This window comes from Xenia sp. Carnegie-2017, unplaced genomic scaffold (genome assembly GCF_021976095.1).
Source record: "Xenia sp. Carnegie-2017 unplaced genomic scaffold, XeniaSp_v1 HiC_scaffold_16, whole genome shotgun sequence".
NCBI classification, from domain to species: domain Eukaryota; kingdom Metazoa; phylum Cnidaria; class Anthozoa; order Malacalcyonacea; family Xeniidae; genus Xenia; species Xenia sp. Carnegie-2017.
In genome coordinates, this window is record NW_025813469.1 from 4,077,976 (window position 1) to 4,100,081 (window position 22,106).

The window sequence follows — 22,106 nt, forward strand, 5'->3', positions numbered from 1 at the left end:
GACTCATCAATCTGAAAAAGCTTTCTCGCGTAATACACACGATATTCATGGCGTATATGGGAGACAAACTGCACGGAAAAAAGCTCACTTATGTAAATGGTGACTTTTATATGAAAGTTTTCGGAAATTTACTTAGCAGAAAACGATATCAAAAGCTTTAAATGAGTTCTAAAAAGAGAAAATAGTCTGGCGAATGGTCAAAATAAAAACGTAATAGTTCTTAAAAGAACTATTAACACTAACCGACTACTCATCAGGTGTCAAAGTCTGCTAAATGAGAGCTTCTAAGTCAAGCGATTTTTATGTTAAGATTAAATGTTGAGATACAATACACGTGATGAGTAGTCTGCCGAGATGCATATCGTCTTTCAGCTTTAAAAACAAACAGGTCTTTTAGAACTCTTGGTTTAGTGTTCTGGTTTTAAACAGTTATTTTAAAAACTATTATGTTACTATTTTCACCATTCACTATGGTATTTGCTCTTTTTGAAACAATTTTGAAACTTTTCACCACGACAAAGTCTCAATTTACTTTAAATGAGTACCAATTAAGGTCATGCGTTGCGCACGTGGTTTGCCATTCTAAGGGACGCCTAAAATGGCCAACCACTTTAGGGAACAGCAGTATTCGTGTATAGCTACTCGGAGTATAGAACAAATAAACTTGAATATCGAAAAAAACTCCTAATCATAAAAGTATTGTCTACATGAAGAAGAGGGTATAATATTTGGTACCTATTGTAAATATACTTGGTTGATTAAGTAGCTTGAGAAACTTATACAAAATGTTCAGTGAAATAAAGGAACATGACGGAAGCTTGTAGCTAATTTATGCAGCATCGAAGCATAGGTTCCACGTGCATTAAAATGAAATGTACTTCTTCGCTACGAAATATTTAAGGTTTTGACGACATGGATTGGAATTCATCCACGCAGTTATAGCTAACTAATAAACATGTTTTATTTTGAAAATATTCATTGAACACAAATATATACACGTTCTTTTCTCCCTCACTCAAAGACGATCACGATGGACTGCAGTAAAATTTCCTCGCCATACCTTTTGTGCGTTCATTTCAAAACACCTGTTGACTTTGTTGAGTCAAAAGCAGGCCAAACCGTTTCTTGATTGTAACGCGTTCCTTGGAGACCTTGTCGTCGGGGGAAAATCTCGCTGGAAAATTGTGACAATGAAAACATTAATCATTTACACAAAACTACAAATTTTTGATTTCGTTCAAAGTGACACAGTCAAGTAGAGCTAGAAAGAGAGACTTACACTAAGACGAATTACATACTTTCTGTTTAAAAATGTCGTGCACAGTCCGCAATTTTTTATAAATTCTTTAATTATAGAAAAAAAAGGTTCACAATATGTTGTCTGCAGTAGACAATTCATCAATTATAAGGCAAAGCCAGTTAGAAAAATTGGGTTAACGATTTCCGACGGTCAACGCACGTGTCAAAAATACGAGATTAAGGACCCGTCCACACGTATACGGATATTTTTAAAAACGGAGGTTTTTTCCTCCGTTTTGGCCTTGCGTCCACACGTAAACGCCGTTTTCCGTGACCATAAACAGAGGTTTTCCAATACGCTCTCCAGAGTGAAGACTTTTGAAAACGCCGGTTTTGTGTTTACGTGTGGACGGGCTAAAACGGAGGTTTTTGAAAACGATGACGTCAATAATTCAGTCCAGTCTCATGACTGAGTCGTCCGAGTACTTTTTAAAATGGCGGGTCACAATCAAATGGTCGGACTTAATGCTGTATATGTAGAATAGTGGCAATAAAATGGAAAGAAGTTGCTCTTGGGACATTTGCAAATCTTATTTTAGAAATACAGAACGACTAATTATAAAAGCAGAAGGCGCAAGTGTGAATAAAAACCATTTTCCGTCAAATCAAAAGAAAGCTTGGACATGACATGCAATATGCGCAGATACAAAGTTATAGAGAAAAACAAAAACATTTCTAACGTCAAGGATATTACGAGTGGCGTAACAAAGTGTTGATGAGTTTGATATGCATTTGTCAAAACAAGTTTAAAAAGACAAAGAGCATGCCAAAAATATATGATTGAGAATTTGCTAAGCGCTTATACAAGCACCAATTTCAGAGCTCGCTACGTTACAAATTAATTGGGAATTAATCTGAACATGCGTAGTCAACCCCACCAACTCTCCAAGTTCATGGCAACGACCAACTGTATGTACTAGCACCGATTATTGAGTACTTAGCTCGCTCAGTCACAAATTTTCAAATAAAGGATCTGCGTATGCGCAGTATGCTTGAGCATGCACAGTCGACTTGACCAGCTGCCCAAGTTCATGGTCATGGCAATGACCAATTGCATCTACTAGCACCGATTTTAAAGTAGTAACATGCGTAGTAACAATTTAATACAGAGAGCAGTCCACTCGACTAATTGTTGATAGTCATGGCAACGACAAACTATATGTACTTGCACTACATTTGTTGCAATTAGCTCACTTAGTCGCAAATTATCAAAGAAAACATCTGGGCATGCGCGGTAATGATGTCAATAATACCATAACTTTCGAAAGCCTTTGAATTTATGTGTATATATATATATAAAGCTAAAACTTCATATAGTAGATGTCAACTAGCAGTGGAAGCTGGATGCGATTAGGTATGCAGTGGCTTAGGGGTGCACACTTCGGTCGCGACCGCACTCTCCCTGCGTATCCCGAGCAAAGCCTATCGCAGGCGATCTCGGGATCTGATGGGCGGAAGCTTGCTACGTATTGGCTTCCCCAAGTAGGATAGCGTGGAGGGGCCGAAATCTCCTACCGAAACGTTAACAAGCGGCGTTCTAGTATCGGGAAGCATGAACCGAAAACGGGCTTTTTTGCTTTCGAACTTTATCTTTTTGTTTACAAAATAAGCCAATGTTCATATAAATAATATGAACATTGGCATCAATATACCAAGCGATGTTTTGATTAACTGTTTTTGACACTTATAATTTAAGACAACCTTAAACATGTTTTATACAATTTTTATTGGATTATATCTTTCTGACCTAACTCTCTTATTTACTGTTTCTCATGTATCACGAGCAAACCATCCATGGGCTTCAAGGCAAACAACGATTATCCTTTTCTCTTAATTAACATGCGACGTCTAGTGCTCAACTATCTCGGGGTATCGAAAACGGAATTTTTTGTTTTCAAAATTTGTCCTTTTTCTTTACAAGAATTCTTCTCATAAAAGAAACTAGAACATGCAAGGATACTGCAAAAATTCAAACAACTTCTGCCTTTTGACTTATAATTTAAACAAACTCGAAGCATCTTTATACGTTTTTTTTAATTGTTACTTTTTGCAATGTAACTTTGTCATAACTCTCTCGTGATGAAAGAGAGCCTCTTTACACAATAAAACTCGCTCATCATGAACGAAAGCATCCATGGGCTTCGTGGAAAAAAGGGATTATATACTTTTTTATAATAGTTTCTACAAAGATAACATTTAATAAGCCAAGCAATTTGTATCGTTGAAATTGAACTTCGCTTTCAACCATTATGTTATAAAATTTTGATTTATTTTGGATAATGAATTTCTTTTACCTTACAGTATTTCCATGATTCAATCTAGAAAGAAACTTCTCTTCTCTAGTAATTTTGCAATTAAACAGAACACTTATCGAATTCAACGGAATTTGGCCCGTAATAATCCTTACAAAAAAAGTCATTTGCACGACAACATGTCAATATTCAAACTTTGCTTTGATCGTTATGCTTTGTTTATAACTCAAAATGGTTAATATTTACTGTTATGCCTTCCGCCTTTATAAATAATCGTTCTAAATAACTAAATTCACGAATAAAGTAAATGGTTTGAGCCCGGGAGTATCGTTACATGTTTGTAGATGTAGATCGTTCAGTTTGGTATAGTCTTGAGGACTGTTGTTGTTGTTGACTGACGTTTCGACAACCTTAGCGGTATGACTCTGAAGATGACTACCGCTAAGGTTGTCGAAACGTCAGTCAACAACAACAAAAACAGTTCTTCTCAGGACTATACCAACCTGGACCATCTACATCTACAAACATGTAAATTCACGAATACCCCAAAATTCAAAAGCATCTCCTTACCATTTTATTGCCACTATTCTACATAAACAATACTATGTCCGACCATTCGATTGTCTGAATTTTGTAGTATGATCTCGTATTTTTGACTCGTGTGTCTACAGTCGGAAAGGTGGATTAACATCTTTCATGCTGAACATTGGCATTGCTTGAAAAAATTGCAGTGGTGGATTTATAGGGGAAAGTGGGGGTGCACAGGAGCACTCACTCCTGAAGGCAATGGTCAACAGGGGTGCATAGAGGGGTCAAATTACAAAAAAAATTAAAACCCTTTTACATTTAATGGGAAAAGTCTTTGTCTACATCATTAAAATTTATTGACAGGAAGGATATTTATTTTGATCGAAAGCGATCAATGATTTCTATTTTATAGACCAAAACGGGAACTAGTTCCACTTTTAATAATGAGTAGGTTATTACCATTTGCGTTCAACTGGTAACTGTCCCGAATTTTTCACGTTTGTTTAGGTTTCAAACGTCACGTTTGTCAGACGAAACGTTGGGTTTCAACTGGTAAACATTACGTTTGTTCAAATGGCGGATTCCTAAGTTTGTAACACCTCTTTCTTATACTATATGGTCAATTATCAAACTTTGCAAATCGCCTAATGGTAATAATAAATAATTGATTTCTAACCGCTGAACGTCAGCTGATGGCTAAGCCAAGCACCCCCCAAAAAATCCTTGCTGGATCCACTGCTGGAAAATTGTAACATTGAAATTGTATTTGCAGAATTTCTATCACGTTAGGGCAAAATATATTTATACAATGTCGTGGCATATATTGGAATGAATTTTCTTTACACTCGGCATGATCCAATATCGCTTTTTCACAAATGTAAGAAACACATAAAAATATTGCCTAAATTCTGCAAATGATTGATACAAGAAAAATACTTTAGAGAAACATTATACCATGATCTATTGCATGTATCGTAAAAGCTTGCTCACATTCTCTCTACAGACTTCAAATACACCTCCAAACCATTTGAAAATAGTATTTTCCTTTCAATCATCGTTTAATTTGAAAGATTTTATCAAAAATCTTGTCATTAACATCAGAGAAGCGAGTTTGCCATTGATTGTATGGTAGCAGCACAGTTTCTGTGTCATACTAACTGATGTCACACTAAGTGATGTCACACTCAGTGATGTCACACTAAGTGATATCACACTCAGATAGTGAGAGTGTGTGAACTTTTAGGATACAGGGGCCAGTTGCACGAAGACATGATAGCGTTATCCATTGGATAGTGTTATTTATTCCTTTGGATAGTAAAATTTTGAAACTTATAAAAAAGTTATTTGTATTTTCCTTACGACATAGAAATTTTGGTAATCTTGGAAGCAATATTTTCTTTAAGCGAATTCTCATTTCAAATCTTATATTTTTCTCTGTTAGGAGGTTTTTTAAACATTCAAAAAAACTTGCTATCCAGTGGATAGCGCTGTTTGATCTTTGTGCAACAGGCCCCAGATGCATATGTGAAAGGGAAAGGAAGTTAGGAATGCTATATGGGGTAGTGCCCAGTCTACAGGGATAAACCCCGATTGAACCTCAAAATATAGACATATCACAATGATACACATAATGTTTAGAACAAGTTCCCAACAACATAGGACCCATTCAGCTATGAGACATTTGTACTTTTTACTTTATATATATATACAACATAGGTAGACCCCCTCCCCATCCCTGGTAAACTAGCTACTATATCAAATTCAGCAAAATGAACTTCGTCTTCATAGAAAAGAAATTTTATCAATTGTATTTGTAGTAAATGAACACAAAAAGACTTGTAGTACAGGAGTGAAAAACCAAGCTAGCTTCAATAACTTGACAAAAGCTAGATACACCAATAGAGAACAAGGTACATTCCGAACAAAAATAGCTGTACCCGAGGTATTCTTTCAGTAAGCAATGTATATAAGTTTTTACAATCTTTCATGCACAGGCATTAATAAGTTCAGAGTTACATTAAGTTACATTAAACTATACCTGGATGAGAAGATAAAGTTCTATTTCCTTGGGGGTCAACTTTCTGAAATACAAGATATCACATTTCTTAACAACAATTCTAAAAGAAAGCCATCAAACATAAAGTGAATATCAAATCTGAATAAATGTAGCGTCTTGAGCAGCCTGCAAGTGTCTTACATTGTAAATTCTATAACATGTATTCATTTCTTAAGAAATTTAAAGTTTCGTGGTCATCAAAGTAAGAAATATGGGCAAAAACAGACTCGAATCATCCCCTTGAAACTTGAATGTCTAAATGTAGCTGAAATTATTTTTGATAAACACAATACTTTAAACACGACATTTCGTATTTAAACAAAACAGCAATGATGGATATGGCATCCAAAGAAAACAAGCTGATTATATTCAACGTGTATTTCTACATTGAACTTGCTACTTACAAATAAATGGATGATGGTTTGGTTAGCCATCATGTTTTATGCCCACTGTCCACACTATACAACATGCCCTTCAGGTTAGTTTAACTACAATTAGCCTGTTACTAACCTTCAATGTATACACTCGGTTACCCTGCTCGTCCAAATAGTGCATTAAATGCATTTTTGCCAAATATTCAACTCTGTAAAGAAACCAGAATTATTCAAGATACAGAGAAGCTGTACTGTCGTGGTCAGGTAGCACGTGTTGTTAGTTTAAGTTTACTAAGTTACCTACTGAAAGCTTGATTATTTTAAAAAATTATTAAATCGCTCACCTCATCGAGCAAGCCCGGTTAGCTCAGTTGGTAGAGCATCAGACTTTTAATCTGAGGGCCAGGGGTTCGAGTCCCCTATCGGGCTGCTTATATTTTTACTTTTTAATTTTATGTGCGTAAATAGAATAACATCATTCAGAATAAAATTTGTTGTAAAAACGTCTTTAGCAGACATTGTTTTTGTTTCTAAAATTACTAACAGAAATTTAAAGGTTTTGTGTACTTGCCGTTGAGCGTGATAACGCAAAAAGATAAACCAAAAAGGAAAAGGGAAATCTATAAGGTCTTGAGGGCCTTATAGATTTCCCTAACCAAAATCCATTTATCTAACCAAAATCCTTTGCGCAGCATTACGTGCTCGTGCGTCACATTGCCTCAAATGATCGATCAATTCCGCTTTTTATGAAATCAGTGACGTCATAAATAAAGCCATTAGGAGACAATTCGCCACAGTTTGCAACATCAGACTTATGGTTTGAAAGCTTTTCAAATCATTCAGTTAAAAATGTCTTCGCTGATTGATTCCGAGGCTATTCGTGGCGCTTACGAAGACGTACGAAACGATAAAACATCAACTGTGTGGTAGGTGCTTTCACCTTGTTTCCACGGCAGTCAATTCTATCGATAGGTTGCGTGTCTGAAGTGTCAAGAAGCGCATCCATTGGCAAGTGTAACCTGTCTTATCACCGGCAATTCGATACATTGCACTGTAGCATCTTTGTACGCAGCACTTGGGCTATTTAAATATGAAGGAATAGTAGTCGAAGTGATAAAAACTGATTTGTATCATTCAAACACTGTTTTTACGTACCTGGCTATTGATAATAGGAGCGCTGTTTCTCAGTTGTCGACTGAAATTATCAGATATGCAAAATGCCGTGAGATCAGAATGCGGTATCGACTCTTGATGGGAGTCGGTGTAACACTATTATCTTTGACTGAATGTATATTTCGTTATTTTCCTACCCAACAGGGCTGTCTTCAAATATGACGATAAGCGTATAGTGTACACTGGAGATTGTGGCGATAAATACGAGGACTTTCTTAATTTTTGCGAAGGTATGTCTGATGAATTATCGCTGTATGATAATGTTTTCCTAATAATATAAACAATTTACAGATGACGCTCGCATATACGCGTACGTTCGAGTTGAAACTGGTGACGAAATGAGCAGGCGAGCAAAATTTGCTTTCATAACATGGATTGGACCCAGTGTTTCTGCGCTGAAAAAGGCAAAAGTTAGCACAGATAAAGGCTTCATCAAGGAATCGTGTCCGGTAAGGGAAGCCAGACTAGACTCCGTATCTTCATAACACATCCTGAAAGATAGACTTTCTTGTTTCTATCAATCTCTGTTTAATATGGCGACTTCGACACTGATGAATCGCAAACTATCTCATATTTTATTAAGTACAGCTGTAGACTTCGAAAATGTTCCACTTCCTCAAATTTTTCTGTTTAATTTTTTGTTTGTATTATTTCGCAATGGTGGGCGTTACGGTACTTAGTTTACCAAGATCCAAATTTAGGGTGTTTTGCAGACAAATGACGAACGCGAATGAGTTCTTTAATCTCGAGTGGTTGTAGCCTAACTACCTATTAAGACATTCATACAATATTTGGGGCAGAGTTCTTTGGACTTTTCATTTACCGCCGATAATTGCCGCTGAACGCTTTCAATGTTCAAAGCATTTTTTATCGGCCTGCTACGGTGCACCGGTCACAGACACACTGCATTTTTATTCGAATTTGCATTTACATGAGATGGCAAAGGAGGTTATGCAGGAGATATGAACTGAAACCATAGATCGGGCTCATCTTCTGATTACTCCATACATTTGTAAAATACAAATAAATCTCTTATTTGAATAAATCGTTGCAAATCATTCAACGAGAAGTCGCCGGTGTGTTGTTGAAATTCCTCATGATCAGTAAGATCAAACTTGTCACGTGTATAATCTTTGTCGTATTTTGAAACCGTTTTCTCTATTTGCCATTTTCGGTACTTGAACTGCATATTGCCAGCCGGTTTTCGAAATGGCTCTAAAAAGGACCGCGTGACGTGTAAATGTGCATTTTTTGCCTTTATAGAGCTTTGGCAAGGAAATTCTCGCCGACGAAAAGTCGGAAATTTTAGAAGAGAAGGTCAAAGAAGTCTTGAAGGCAGCAGGTGGTGCTAATTATGGTACTGGCAAGTAGCCGGGATTTTTGAAAATGAACACTTGAATCTGGATAAATTGTATTCCTGTATAATATTTTTGTATTGGATTTTGTTTAGAAATATGACTTAACATATCTGCACTTACTAACAAAAAAATAAATTAGAATAATTGGTCAAATATTCTTGGCAATTTAAATGAAACCGATGTACGCGTTTTGTTTTGAAATACATGTAGTATCTGCTCAAAAACAAGTGTGATTTTTTCACACACAATGGCTATGCCTTACATTTTTCATGTGGAAAACGTCACAATTACCCAGTGGGTGCACCTTAGATTTCTTGCATTTTGCAAAGCTTGAAAATCAGAATGCGGTTATGTATTTCTTTTCGTAGAAATGTATTCTTCCCGTATGCGCTTTAAAAATTCTAGAATGGGGAGATTTTGTCTAACGTATAAAATAGTATCAATTACATTCCATAAACAAATGTGCTCTTGGATGGTTCTCCTTTGGCTGAAATTTAACAAGTTCTATTTCATGATTTGATTAAGAACTTAATTTTATTAAGTACCTATAAAAAAGCACACCACTTCACGGATGTAGATTGCTAATTTGTCTGAGTCTGGATTATCACATAAGACTTGGAATGACATCTCTTGATCACCCGAGATGGCACTGTAACTGTAAGGTGCGCTTTGTCGTCAGCGAACTTCTACCAAAAGACAGGCAAGGATGAGCAAGGGAGCAGAGCCCTTCGAATGACATTTTCAAGTCTATAAATCATAACATGTAAGGGCCATTTTTGAGGGGCGAGCGATTCAAACGATTTCCAATTCTTTTTCGCAATGAATTCGAGATGCATAGATTTCTTAAAATCAAATTCCTTCTTTAATGGCGTTGCATACGTAATCATTATGCAACATTGCCTCAAAGGGTTGATCGATTCCTTGGCATCTTATGGAATCAGTGATCAGTGACGCTACAGTTAAGGGCGGATGTTATTATTCTGTTTGTTCTGGATTTATGATTCACGATTGGTTTGATAAACGACGAACAATAATTAGTGTTCATCCATATTGTTTTATTGAGCCAATTGGAAAACAATTTATAGAAAGCGGTCCTTACCGTTTACTTATTGATAAACGAAGCGTGTGGCAGTCACTTGGTTCAGTGTGACAGTTGCATCGTTGACAGAGCGTATATTTCTAACACAGCAAGGAGCAAGGCTGTTGGCAAAAATGACGATCAGCGTATCGCGTACATTCGTGATCTTAGTATCAACCATGACGATTTTCTTCAATTTTGTACAGGTATACCTTGTTAATTGTTTTTGTTATAATTAGTAATATACAACGAATAGGCGATAAACTTTACATACATTTCTTTAGATACAAGGATCGTCAATGAATCCAATCATCGATTTCGATGCTATTCGTGCCGCTTACGAAGACGTGCGAAACGACGATTCACCAACTGTGTGGTAGGTACTGTATTTTGTTGCCGAATGATAAGTGTTTGATTATGGAGTACGGCTGCAGCCTACTTCAAGTGCTGGCGTGGCGGTGTTCACAAGAAGCCCATCCCATCACCTAGAGGTGCAACTGGTATCATAAGAACTAAAATAATGCTAAAGTAATCTATCAGTGACGGAGATATCAGTCGATGTTTATGATACTTGATAATCCAAGCACTGTGTTATCGTTATCGATCGAAATCATACCCGACTAATCTAAACCTAGGTGTCCCCAAAATGTGGCGTCGCTCTTAAATCGGGATAGTCTATGTAACAATTAAATCTTTCAATGCATATTTCCTACCCATCAGGGCCGCTTTCAAATATGAAGGTAAGCGCATCGTGTACGCCGGTCACGGGAATAACTATGACGGATTTCTTCGATTTTGTACAGGTACGTATATTATATAATTATTGCTGTTATAATCAGTTCTGTTCTTACATAAAACTTACAATAAGTCAAACAATTCGTACAAATGTAAACAATTTACAGATGACGCTCGCATATACGCGTACGTTCGAGTTGAAACTGGTGACGAAATGAGCAGGCGAGCAAAATTCGCTTTCATAACATGGATTGGACCTGGTGTATCTCCTTTGAAAAAGGCTAAAGTCAGCACAGATAAAGCTTTCGTTAAGGAAGCCTGTCCGGTAAGGAAAAGTGACTGCATTTCTTTAAACAACGTCCTTTACGTAGAGTTTTTGTCTCTTACAAGACTTTGCTAAATACGAAAATTTACTCAGCTGTTGCTGCCACGTCTTAAATTATTCTTTATCGGCCACGTCACACGATTAGGCAATAGGGCGTGAACGTTCCGAAATCTCATACAATAATTTTATGTACTGACATCGACATATAGACTGTTAATTTAAGCATTGATGAAATCAATGATGCAATCAATTTAAGCATTGATGCAATTTAAGCATTGATGAAATCAATGATGCAATCAATTTAAGCATTGATGCAATTTAAGCACTGATGAAATCAATGATGCGATCAATTTAAGCATTGATGAAATCAATTTAAGCATATGATGAAATCAGTATTAAAGAAAAACGTTTCGAGAAACAACACATATATATATATATATATATATTATTATGGATAATATTCCTGGATAAAGGACAGCAAACAATTGTCTATTTTATTTTAGTTCATTTTATATATATATATATATATATATATATATATATATGTATTCTTACATTAATACATGTTAGTATTTCAGAACGTTTCCAGTTCATTAGGTGTGTAAAACATGCATACGACCAATGAAGGCCTTTTCTTTCATTGGTCGTATGCAATCAACCAGGCCCGTAACCAGGGGGTACACTAGGTGCACGTGCAATATTGAAATTATTGAAAATGAAAATGATCTTTATATTTTTGAGCCTGTTAGTTTCCTGGTAGCTTTAAATGAAAAGTGGACTAGCCTTGCTCTCTTAAGGCCGATTTCCATTCAGTGCAAATTGTCGCGCGATCGACTTTTTCCGATCACTTTCTTTTCAATTGTAAGCTCTCGACCAGAACAGTTTCACACTGCTGCACACAATTCAAAAGAAAGTGATCGCAAAAAGTCGATCGTGCGACAATTTGCACTGAATGGAATTCAGCTTTTACATCCACTTTGCGATCGATCAATAAACATTTATTCAAGAAGCATAGTCGTCTATTGCAATTTGACACTTTATTTTAAATTTACTGTTTAATAAGCTATTTTTGTTATTTAAAAGAGTTGATGTAATGCTAAATTTCATAAATATATAGTTGTGTTATACAACTCCTTATTTCAAATGCACCCCTATGAAACTCTCTGTTCACGGCCTTGACAACGCTAACAGCCACAAGTAGACTTTCATTTGAATGCTTCATGCAATCAGGTTGAATCTTTGCAGCCGACAATCAAAGGAATAGAGGAGAAAATATACTCTAAAAAGCATCATCTTGTAAACTTAAGATTATAGCAAGAGATAAGATTTTTCTGCAAATTCATTAAATTGGCTCAAGAACGACTTTGAATTACAGTCGACAAATTGTCTCTAAATCCTATCTCTCAATTTTATATAACATTTCTATATTGCTAAGATACAAGCCAGCAAATATAAGTGCAATCGTTTTGGCAGATCGATGTACATAGGTGTAAGAAAATGGATACTTGAGGAGGCAGATGATCATTAACCATAATATGAGGTGTTAAGTTGAAATCAACTGTTTTCTACGGATTAGATCATGCATGTGTACGAACATGAACAACTACAAATCTTCCTATACACCTATGTTGATGTACGTATTTCTACTTGCCAAGCCAGCAACCTCGGTTGCTAATAACATCTCTAAGAAGACTTGATGACGTATATATGAGCATTTCTTTTCTTTGCCCTTGTAGAATTATGATAAGGAAATTCTTGCTGACGAAAGGCCGGAGATCGCACAGCGGAAAGTAAAAGCGGCCTTGGAGTTAGCGGGAAAATGAGTTCCGAAAACTGAACAAAACTACATTTTTTTGTTTTGTAATGTGGCATACCACCTAGGCATTTTTTTGAAAAAATTCCAAAATCAAATAAAAGGTGAAACGATCTTAGCAAATATAATAAAATTCATATGAAAGTGCAGTTTGTACTCGAGCAAACGTCTTTTGTCGACACGAAGAATGGTGAGTGGGTGTGGTGGGGGTTTGTATGAATTTTTCTATATGAATTTTTCAGTTTTCACTAACAAATATGTCTGGAAGGCTACCATAAGGTAAGCCTGGTCCACTTAAGTAAAATAAGCATAAAGGACAAGAATTTTGTTTCTTTCGCTTTAGAGGCTTATTAAAACATCTTTGATAACTGATTTTTCCCCTTATACTTTTGCTCAAGTCGATGCGAGATTGTACCCCGGACACTCTCCTTCGTGCTCAGGAAGTTCAAATGCGAGGACGCCTTCACTGTTCAAATGGCATGCGCCTTTTGCAAGTATTTTACGATTAATGCAAAGTAGACCCACATGTGCATCTTTACTGAGAACTTTTAATATCGATTAAAATCAACAACAAATAACTACGTCTAACATTTCTTCTCGAATAATCGAAATAAAACTAAAAATCTCGAAATTATCCAAATTTATCCAAAATAATAGTGCACTAACACATACGCGTGAGATATCACATAAAAACCTCAAAATTTCGTTCCGTTCTTCCAATCAGAACAAGATATCCAGAGTTATATCCACTTTCGTATCAAATATCTTGATGTAAGTGGTCTTTAGGTACGAGTTGTAGTAATAACCGTCTACCTTGGACTCCGCAAGCGCTTTCGAGCTGGCCTTGTCATTTTCCTCGACTTTCTTTTCCAACGCCAAAACCCCGATCTTCACGCTTTTCGGATTAACTGTTCCCAACAATCCGATGTAATAGTAGGTTTCAACAGGCTTGTATTTATCGTGTACACGTTTAACGCGTACTTGTTGCCCGCTGTTCACACCTTTGTGGCTGATTTCTGTCAGGCGGTACTTCTTCTTTGTCTCGGCGTCACGTGACAGACCATCGTCGTCCAAGTACAAAGTGTAGCGATCGTCTCTACCCGGGTAGATGTAGAAAGTGATGGTGTTCTCTTTTCCTTGAGAGTATAATTCTCCGATATACTGCTCCAATTCTCGCATGGGGATGATTGCCCCTAAATACATTGACATTATAATAATATTAACCAAAACGTGTGCGCTTAAATTTACGCGTGGACTACTGCTTGAAGTTCTAAGTTGACAATTTCGCTTTGTCATGCTGTCTTATTGTAATTACATAATTACATTCTAATTTTAGTTACATTACGTCATATATTGTAAATAGCAATTATGTCAAATTTATAAAAAGAACTGTACGCTATACTTTATAATTAGCTTGTCGACAGTATATAAGCAGGGGACAGCTAGAGTGCTATTATAAATATTGTGTAATATATGAAAGATACCGAACGCTCGTGATAGTTGGCTGTTTGTTTCTGAACGTATCCTCGTTAAGATTTGAGGACAGAGAAGAGTTAAAGATATTGTCTGAGAAGCAAAGCTATTTGCTTTTGGCGTGAACAGATAACGTTATACTATCTTGTTATTTCTTCTCATTAGCTTTCTTCGTTAAATAAATAATATAAAATAATGAAAGTCTTCTGTTCTTAAATCTTTCTCGTTACGGTGAACGTAAGATCCGTTTGTAAACATATTTCGTTTATTGCTTTTCTCGTTTAGATAAACGCCATTCATCGAGGTCTACCTAGATCAGTACACATGAAAAAAGAACCCACCTTCCCGGATGTAGATGGCTGTATTGTCCCATTCAGGCTTATCCCATGGTGCATAGAATGAGAACTCTTGACCGCCTGAGACCGCTGGTCCAAGAGGCGCTTTGCTGTCAGTGAAATGATACCAAACGCTTCCTTGTGGTAGATAGACAGGACGATTTGTTTGTCCCGGGTTCACGATAGGACACACAAGGATGTTACGTCCGACAAAGAACTGATCGTCTAAACGGTTGGCCGTGTATCCATCAACCCAGCCCCACGAGTGATCATCGTCACAAGCAGCATCGTAGTTAAATACACCTAATGAAGGCAACCAAAATGAGCACGATTTGAAGAGTTTTTCACAGAGAAGTGAACAAACAAACATCTAAATTTTAATATCCTCTGAATCTGAAATATTTGAAAGAAATACAGTGTGATTTTGTAATACAAAATTATCACAATAGAGGACCGTTGACCCCACCCGCCCCCGTTAAACAAATGAGCCAACTTCTAGCTTCAACTGTAACATAAGATGCGTTGTCCAGTTTAATATACATATCGCTGATCAAAACCCAAAATTACCTGGCTCGATTTCATCCATGAAAAGAGGGCGACATATTGGTTTACCAGTCACAGTATTCTCGTACATTGCATCGTAGAAAACCTGGATTAGACGGTATCGCAACTCGATATACTTTCGGCAAATGGTCGGCACAGGCTCGGCATATCTATTGAAAGAAGGTAATGGGGCATGTTTAATTATTGTAATTCATCTTAATCATCACAGCTAGAGCCCACTTAATAAAATCACATTTGTTTGGCTTTCTCTAAGAGTGTTTTTTAAGTGAAATTTGCATAAACTTATTTATAAGCCAAAAGAAATATTAAGTTGTTTACAAAAAAATTCATAATATATTAATGTTTATTTATGTTAAGTGGAAGTTGACAAATTTCAAATACCTAATCAGAGAATAGTGTTGTCAACATTGGTTGTTTAAGCACATAAAAAAGTGCTTGTGAAAATGGCTTTAAACATGAAATAGCATATCAGTTGTATGTTAATTTCAACATTATACATGCTGAATTGGTGTTCTGAGGAAAAACAGAGTAACTCACTTGTACGGCTCTTGATATGGCTCTGAATAGTTGTCGTAATGGTTTCTAAACCAAGGCAAAAACGCTCCTTGAATAGTCCATCTTGTAAGCAACTCGGGATCGACAATCTGACCCATGTACTCGCAGCAGAAGCCACCAATATCACAGCCAGACACCGGTTGCCCTGACAGCCCAATCGTAAGCACCAATGGAATGTTGATCTGTACGAATTCCCAGTTCGATGTGCTGTCCCCAGTCCACAGTGCCGCGTGACGGTGAACTCCAATAAAGCCACCTCTGGCGATGATGAAGTTCCGTTTTTCACCGTTGATACGGTCCAGTCCAACGTGCGTTGCTTTGCAGAGATTGTAGTTATACAGGCAGCGAATCTTGGCGAATGGCTTTCCCAACCGACACAACCGTCTGTGCATAACGGGTTTCTTCATTATCTGATATCATGAGATCCATTGGAAATGAAAGGAGTGGACAGGGACTTTGATGTATACTTGCTTTCATAGCGGGCGTTGTCATGTCTTGCCAAACGAAGTCCAATCCCCAGTCTAGCAGATCCTTGGAAAGAAATAAGTATTATTTCATGATTGTTCCATATTGCATGTTTGAGACATACTATATACGCTTGATGTTGTATTTATTGTATAGGAAATGCTATTCGACTGTGATTGATTGGTTTCAGAGCATTAAATAGTACACATTTGTAATAAAACAAATATAAGTAAAAAGAAACATACCTAACACACACATACCTAACACAAATATACCTACCACAAACATACCTACCACAAATTTTCGTTCCACAAATATACATAACACAAGTGTAAAATTAACAAAGCAAATTAAAAAAGTAATCAAAGGAAGTTGCACTGTTTTGCGTCATCTGTTTTTGAGCCAAATAACGTGAACTGTGATGGAATTTCACGTGTGTGAAGAACAAGTGTTGTTTTGATTTCTTTGAAGAACTGCGAGTTCGTGTTTTCAGCAAATGAACAAAAATACATTGCTATAAGGATACGGCACTAATACCATGTGAAATAATCTTTCAGAAGACTTCATCTTCGGTTGCATATGAATTTTATCTCAAATGTAGGAAACGTTTGAGTATTTCACATAAGTACCACAAATGTCTCCTATTACAGTACGCTCTTCGAAAAATTTTGAAAAAGCTCAAAGAAAAAAAGACTTGTCTAATCAATGCACCTGATACTGATTGCCCCACCATTCTTCAACTTCAGGTTTTCCAAGATCTGGGTAATGACCCCAAGTCAACATTCCCCGGCCGTAGTTCACATTTCCGATGAAGAATTCCTCGTCACCATTGGCATCCAATGAAAGAGGTTGTCCCTCGTGTTGATTCACCACGAACATTTTCTTCGCCTTACCGCTGTCCAAGGCTTTATAAGGACTGTTCTCGTCATTCTCGTCCACATTGCAACTGATAATAGTGTGATATTTGTACTCATCTGAAATGAAGTGGAATAAAACGAACATGGAAGTAGGCATATTGGTGTAGCGAACAAAGTAACTTCATTAAAATTTTTTCAATAGGCAGATTAACATAACGGCTATGACGTCAGGTGACAACGCTTTATATTTGAGTCACATGTCTTATGTGCCATTTCAAAAAGTAATCATTGCTAGTGAGATATGACCCAGTGTAAGCAACTGCCTTATCTGCCCGTCATCAGCATCGCTGGCAAAGGGTTTTGGGTCAATTGTTAGTGAAAGAAAACGCGAAATTAACTAATTAAGAGTATCATGACGACCAATTTCTTCAGAAATTTATCGTTATTACAGTATGTCTGTGAACGCTGAATGTTTTCAGAGCGCAAGACTAATTGATCGCTCTGGCTACGTCACTGGAGTCCAGGTACATTTAAATGACGTCATACCTTATATCCCCAATCGTGAAGCGAGCGAAAGAATTCCTTGGGATTAGGAAACTTCTTTGGACTGTAGGTAAAGGTTCGATAGTTATTCTGGAAATCAACATCAACATGCATACCGTCGCAAGGGATCTTTGCCTCCCGGTACTGTAATGCCACCTGCAGGAGACTCCACTTGTTGTTGTAGCACGGACCGTACCCACCTTGGTGGTAGCCAAATACGTACTTTGGCTTCAGGTGGGTGCGACCAGTCAGTTGGGTCAACTCGTTTAACACCTGAGCCACGTTATCACCAGCAAAGAAATAGTAATCAAGTTCCCCGTGAAGAGCACCAATATAGTACTTGTCGCCTTGATAAAACAAAACAAGTTAACGGAGTTTTTTTGAAGGACTCGGTTACGAAGCTCGGTCAGGCTTATTTACTATGTAGAGAATTTTTAACATCTTAAATTGATGGTTATAAAGCCTTCAAGAAACCATAAAATTTTGTAATCATTGGGATCATCAGTGTTTAATTGTAAATACTGCTTGGTTTAAATTGCAGCATTCTGTCTTCAAAATGCACTTATCGCCAATGCCAAAATAAACTCCTTCAAGAAGAAATAAACGGGAAACACGCTCGTATACGCGTCCTCTCAGCACAACTAACACAAGCACACTCCACGATAAATTTAACTTTACAATTCGTTTTTTTTGGTCTATTTCTATGGCTATAATCAGAACTTTATGTTGGGCATTAATTTTTATCACACGAATTCGATTTCCGCTCGGCAAGTCTCTCGCTACAATTTTAAATCATCGCTATAATAATGGAGCACTCGAAGCATTTAGAAAATTCAAACGACTTGAACTCAAGCTGGGAAAAGCAAAACTCGACTTGGATTTTCTTACGACATGCAGAAAGCACTCTGTGATACCAAAATTCCTGTGGTTCAAAGTAGCTAGTCGTCGCTTACAAAACTCTAGCGCTTATCGCCAATGCCAAAATAAACTCCTTCAAGAAGAAATAAACGGGAAACACGCTCGTATACGCGTCCTCTCAGCACAACTAACACAAGCACACTCCACAATAAATTTAACTTTACAATTCGTTTTTTTTTTGTCTATTTCTATGGCTATAATCAGAACTTTATGTTGGGCATTAATTTTTATCACACGAATTCGATTTCCGCTCGGCAAGTCTCGCTACAATTTTAAATATTGTATTGAATTTAAAACTTGAACATTGCGGTCAGGGTTAGTTTTGTTAATGTGGAGTGCTTCTTTGATTTTAAGGGTGAATGAGGTGTCGGCAGTGTCGATGATTTTGAAGCAAGAGGGTGAATAGTTGGTTTTACATGAGTGAGATTGAAGAAGGTGTCGGTAGATATGAGAGTTTTTGTCTGTTGTAGTATGTTCCCTGATTCTGGTGGATAAATGGCGCGAAGTTTCGCCAATGTATCGGGAATTACATCCCGCGCAATTGAATTCATATACCACCATAGATTTAATTGAATCAGGGATTGGGTCTTTGAATGAGAAAAGGTTTTTGATTTTGAATGATGTGAAAATTAGTCGAATGTCAATATCTGTACAGAAGCGTTTCATAATGTTTGTAAGTCTGCGTTGTGTGTGTCTTGAGTAATGTCCGATGTATGGTAGTTTGAAGTATAGAGTTGTTATTTTGGAATTTTTATTTGTGTTGGTTGTGATCGTCGTGTCAGTAGTTTCGGTGTCTAGTTTGAGGTTGTTGCTTTGTTTGTTGTCGAGATATCGTTTTACGGCTCTGTTAATAAAGTGAAGTGGGAAAGAGTTTCGTAAAAGAGTGGATGTGATGTTTTTTATGTCTCGTTGAAAGCCATTGTTTGTATTGTTAAGTTTGTATGCTCTGTCGATTAGTGTGCGTATAAGTCCGGTTTTGTATGAAAGTGGTGTGAAACTAAAATAGTTCGTCAGAAGTCCTGTGTATGTTGGTTTGTGGTATGTAGATGTGGTAATTCTTCGAATACTTGATGTAGGATGTAGAATGCGACATAACATGCAGATACTGCAGTTTTAACAATAAGTTTTAACGAATTTCTAAATGAAGTTTCCTTGAAAAAGCGGACTAGCCCAGTTGGTAAAATCTTTGGAGCTCCGCAACCAATAGTATTGCTTTAAAGATTTTCAATAAATAATTGAGCTGCTGTAGTTTATTTCGAAAAAAGGCGTATTCTGTAATGCCATTATTTGAAATAATCAACTTAATTGATAGAAATTTTAAAATCTCTCCCTGATGATTATAGTTCAACATCTTTCCTTCAATTTTTCAGTCTTTTCAACCTAGCTCATTACTGCACCCACAACAATTAGAGATGCTTGAACTGGAGCCTTTTCCATAGCAACTTCTTTTTGTGACCCAGACCTCTCTCTCTGTCGTGTTTGGTATACGTAGCCACGATGCACATCATTAAAATTTCTGTATAATTTGAGGTGGCATTATACTTGACAATGGTTGGGCACATTTGAGCGACACAGTGCCAACATTTTCTACCGAATATCCGCTGTACAAATCAACGCAGTTTGATGTTGGTGAAGTGAAATTCGATCCTTTTTTTGCTACCGAAGCTGCAGCTCAACCGGAGCCAAAGAATTTGAAGAAATACAAGGTAAGCAATTAAACAACACTTGCAAATCTCGATGTATTGAAAGTATTTTAAAACGCAGCTGTATATTCCAGGTAAAGTGAATCTCTGGTTCAGTCCTGAACACACAAACTGTGCCATTCACGACCATCACAGTGAAAACAAGGCTAAGGAAATACTCGAGGTTCACACGCAGGTCTACGGAGTCGGCCGCATGCAGAAGTTCCACGATGATAAGTTCTCGACAATTTACGAGGATGTCATCCTTGGTGAGGGAATGACTCACACTCCTTTTGCCGCTGTCCACGAGGACGGTACCTTCTATTATCCATGGCATCAGTATTACGCTGATACCGATTGTATCTGGATGGCTGTAGAATTTCACCCGCAGTAACGTTATAAAAAAAGGATCGATTTGGAAATTTGAATAATAGACTGATGGGTATAGTTGAAATGAGTTAAAAAGCAATGGCTTTTATGAAACTTAGGGCGGCCATTATTAGTGATTAAAAATTATTTGATATCGGTATACACTGCTGTCTCAAATAAAGAATCAAACATTGTAACACACTCTACTAATAAAGTAAATGGTGCAGTTTACAAAATAAACTGCTCCGACTGCCATGCTTCCTATATCGGGGAGACTGGCAGGAACTTAAATATAAGACCTACTGAACACAAACGAGGTACAAACGATGACGTAAGAACATGATAACAAATACGGCTAACCTGACGTTTACTCCTCACTTGACTCTGAAGATGACTACCGCTAAGGTTGTCGAAACTTCAGTCTACATCAATACCAACAGTCCTTCTCTGGACTCTACTAACCTTTTATCGCAAAATGAAAATAAAATGGTATTTTTTGGATTGATCCGTTTTGAGTTGAGCAACTAGGAACAATTTATTACAAAATTTAGTCAAAGGGACAGCAATGACCTAGAACCCAATCTACTAGATAACTGACTCCGCCAATATTGTATATGATGAGTCAGATATTATTTCAGACAAAATTTGTACAATAACCAACAAAAAAAGCCAAGGCGTGGTGACTAAGCTTAGCTGGCCTGGCAAGACCTGGCCACTATGCCACACAATAAATCTCATCCGACATGGTGAATAAAACAACAGGGAAACTATGGAAAAACACACGCAAAAAAAGAAATTGTGGTACAGTTTGAAGTGTTTTTTTTTATTAAGATTTAATAAGATTTCGAAGCAACGTATTAAAATTGAAGCATGGAAAAGGGAGATATTCTTGTTTAGAAGACAAAGAAAAAGCTAGCAGTTGGGGGTGAACCGGGTGACTCGTTAGCTCACTGAGTGAAGCTTATACATGACTTTAATACTCAGACTAAGCTTGTTTGCAATTTGCTGGCAGACAGATTCATCCCAGATTAAACCATTGTTTCCAGTGTTTTCTAAAAGCACTCGATTAAACCTGCCTCCTAGCAAAACGTAAAAAGTCACGTCGTCTATAAAATAATGTTGGTATCATTTACACACAGATATATCTCTTTCTATGACCCTGATTTGCTAGAAATTTATTTATAATGGTCAGTAGAAAAAGATGTTCTTCTACAGCACTTTGATTGTTATACCCTAACATGTTAAATCTTTTGACTCTTGTCTATTCAAATTTTTACTTTCACCCTGTTGCAGCTTTAAAAAATTGATCATCTCAGTTTTGATAAAGGATAGGTTCCATAGTTTAAGTAGTTAA

General features: G+C 36.9%; 3 protein-coding genes, 1 long non-coding RNA gene and 1 other non-coding gene across 5 annotated transcripts; 3 read left to right on the top strand and 2 right to left on the bottom strand.

Annotated features, from left to right (window-relative positions):
* Positions 1–1,017: 1,017 nt before the first annotated feature.
* On the bottom strand, positions 1,018–6,683 carry LOC124436658. Its single transcript, XR_006945420.1, has 3 exons — positions 6,646–6,683; positions 6,118–6,160; positions 1,018–1,170 (listed from the first exon to the last, which is right to left on the bottom strand). It is a non-coding gene; the product is annotated as an uncharacterized LOC124436658 (long non-coding RNA).
* Positions 6,684–6,865: 182 nt separating this feature from the next.
* Trnak-uuu lies at positions 6,866–6,938 on the top strand. Its single transcript has one exon. It is a non-coding gene; the product is annotated as a tRNA-Lys (tRNA).
* A 346-nt stretch (positions 6,939–7,284) lies between these two features.
* LOC124437186 (coactosin-like protein) lies at positions 7,285–9,264 on the top strand. Its single transcript, XM_046987194.1, has 4 exons — positions 7,285–7,435; positions 7,827–7,912; positions 7,974–8,131; positions 8,946–9,264. The coding sequence occupies exons 1-4, from the start codon at positions 7,359–7,361 to the stop codon at positions 9,051–9,053; spliced, it is 429 nt and encodes a 142-aa protein (XP_046843150.1). The 5' UTR covers positions 7,285–7,358; the 3' UTR covers positions 9,054–9,264.
* Positions 9,265–10,159: 895 nt separating this feature from the next.
* Positions 10,160–13,147, top strand: LOC124436691 (coactosin-like protein). Its single transcript, XM_046986660.1, has 5 exons — positions 10,160–10,324; positions 10,403–10,494; positions 10,839–10,921; positions 11,021–11,178; positions 12,915–13,147. Exons 1-5 carry the CDS (start codon positions 10,253–10,255, stop codon positions 12,999–13,001), a joined length of 492 nt encoding a protein of 163 aa, XP_046842616.1. The 5' UTR covers positions 10,160–10,252; the 3' UTR covers positions 13,002–13,147.
* Positions 13,148–13,519: 372 nt separating this feature from the next.
* Positions 13,520–17,564, bottom strand: LOC124436776 (alpha-glucosidase 2-like). The gene is given in 6 exon segments (XM_046986741.1): positions 13,520–14,184; positions 14,806–15,102; positions 15,367–15,512; positions 15,901–16,281; positions 16,283–16,449; positions 17,095–17,564. Coding segments are annotated over 6 exon segments (1,767 nt in total). The 5' UTR covers positions 17,398–17,564; the 3' UTR covers positions 13,520–13,711.
* Between the last annotated feature and the right edge of the window lie 4,542 nt (positions 17,565–22,106).

Bases quoted from the DNA above. Each gene is read 5' to 3' on its own strand.
- LOC124437186 (XM_046987194.1), top strand. From the start codon at position 7,359: ATGTCTTCGCTGATTGATTCCGAGGCTATTCGTGGCGCTTACGAAGAC. The intron at 7,436-7,826 runs GTAGGTGCTTTC...CCTACCCAACAG, and splicing joins GATAAAACATCAACTGTGTG to GGCTGTCTTCAAATATGACG. The intron at 8,132-8,945 runs GTAAGGGAAGCC...TTGCCTTTATAG, and splicing joins TCATCAAGGAATCGTGTCCG to AGCTTTGGCAAGGAAATTCT.
- LOC124436691 (XM_046986660.1), top strand. From the start codon at position 10,253: ATGACGATCAGCGTATCGCGTACATTCGTGATCTTAGTATCAACCATG. The intron at 10,495-10,838 runs GTAGGTACTGTA...CCTACCCATCAG, and splicing joins GACGATTCACCAACTGTGTG to GGCCGCTTTCAAATATGAAG. The intron at 10,922-11,020 runs GTACGTATATTA...AACAATTTACAG, and splicing joins ATTTCTTCGATTTTGTACAG to ATGACGCTCGCATATACGCG.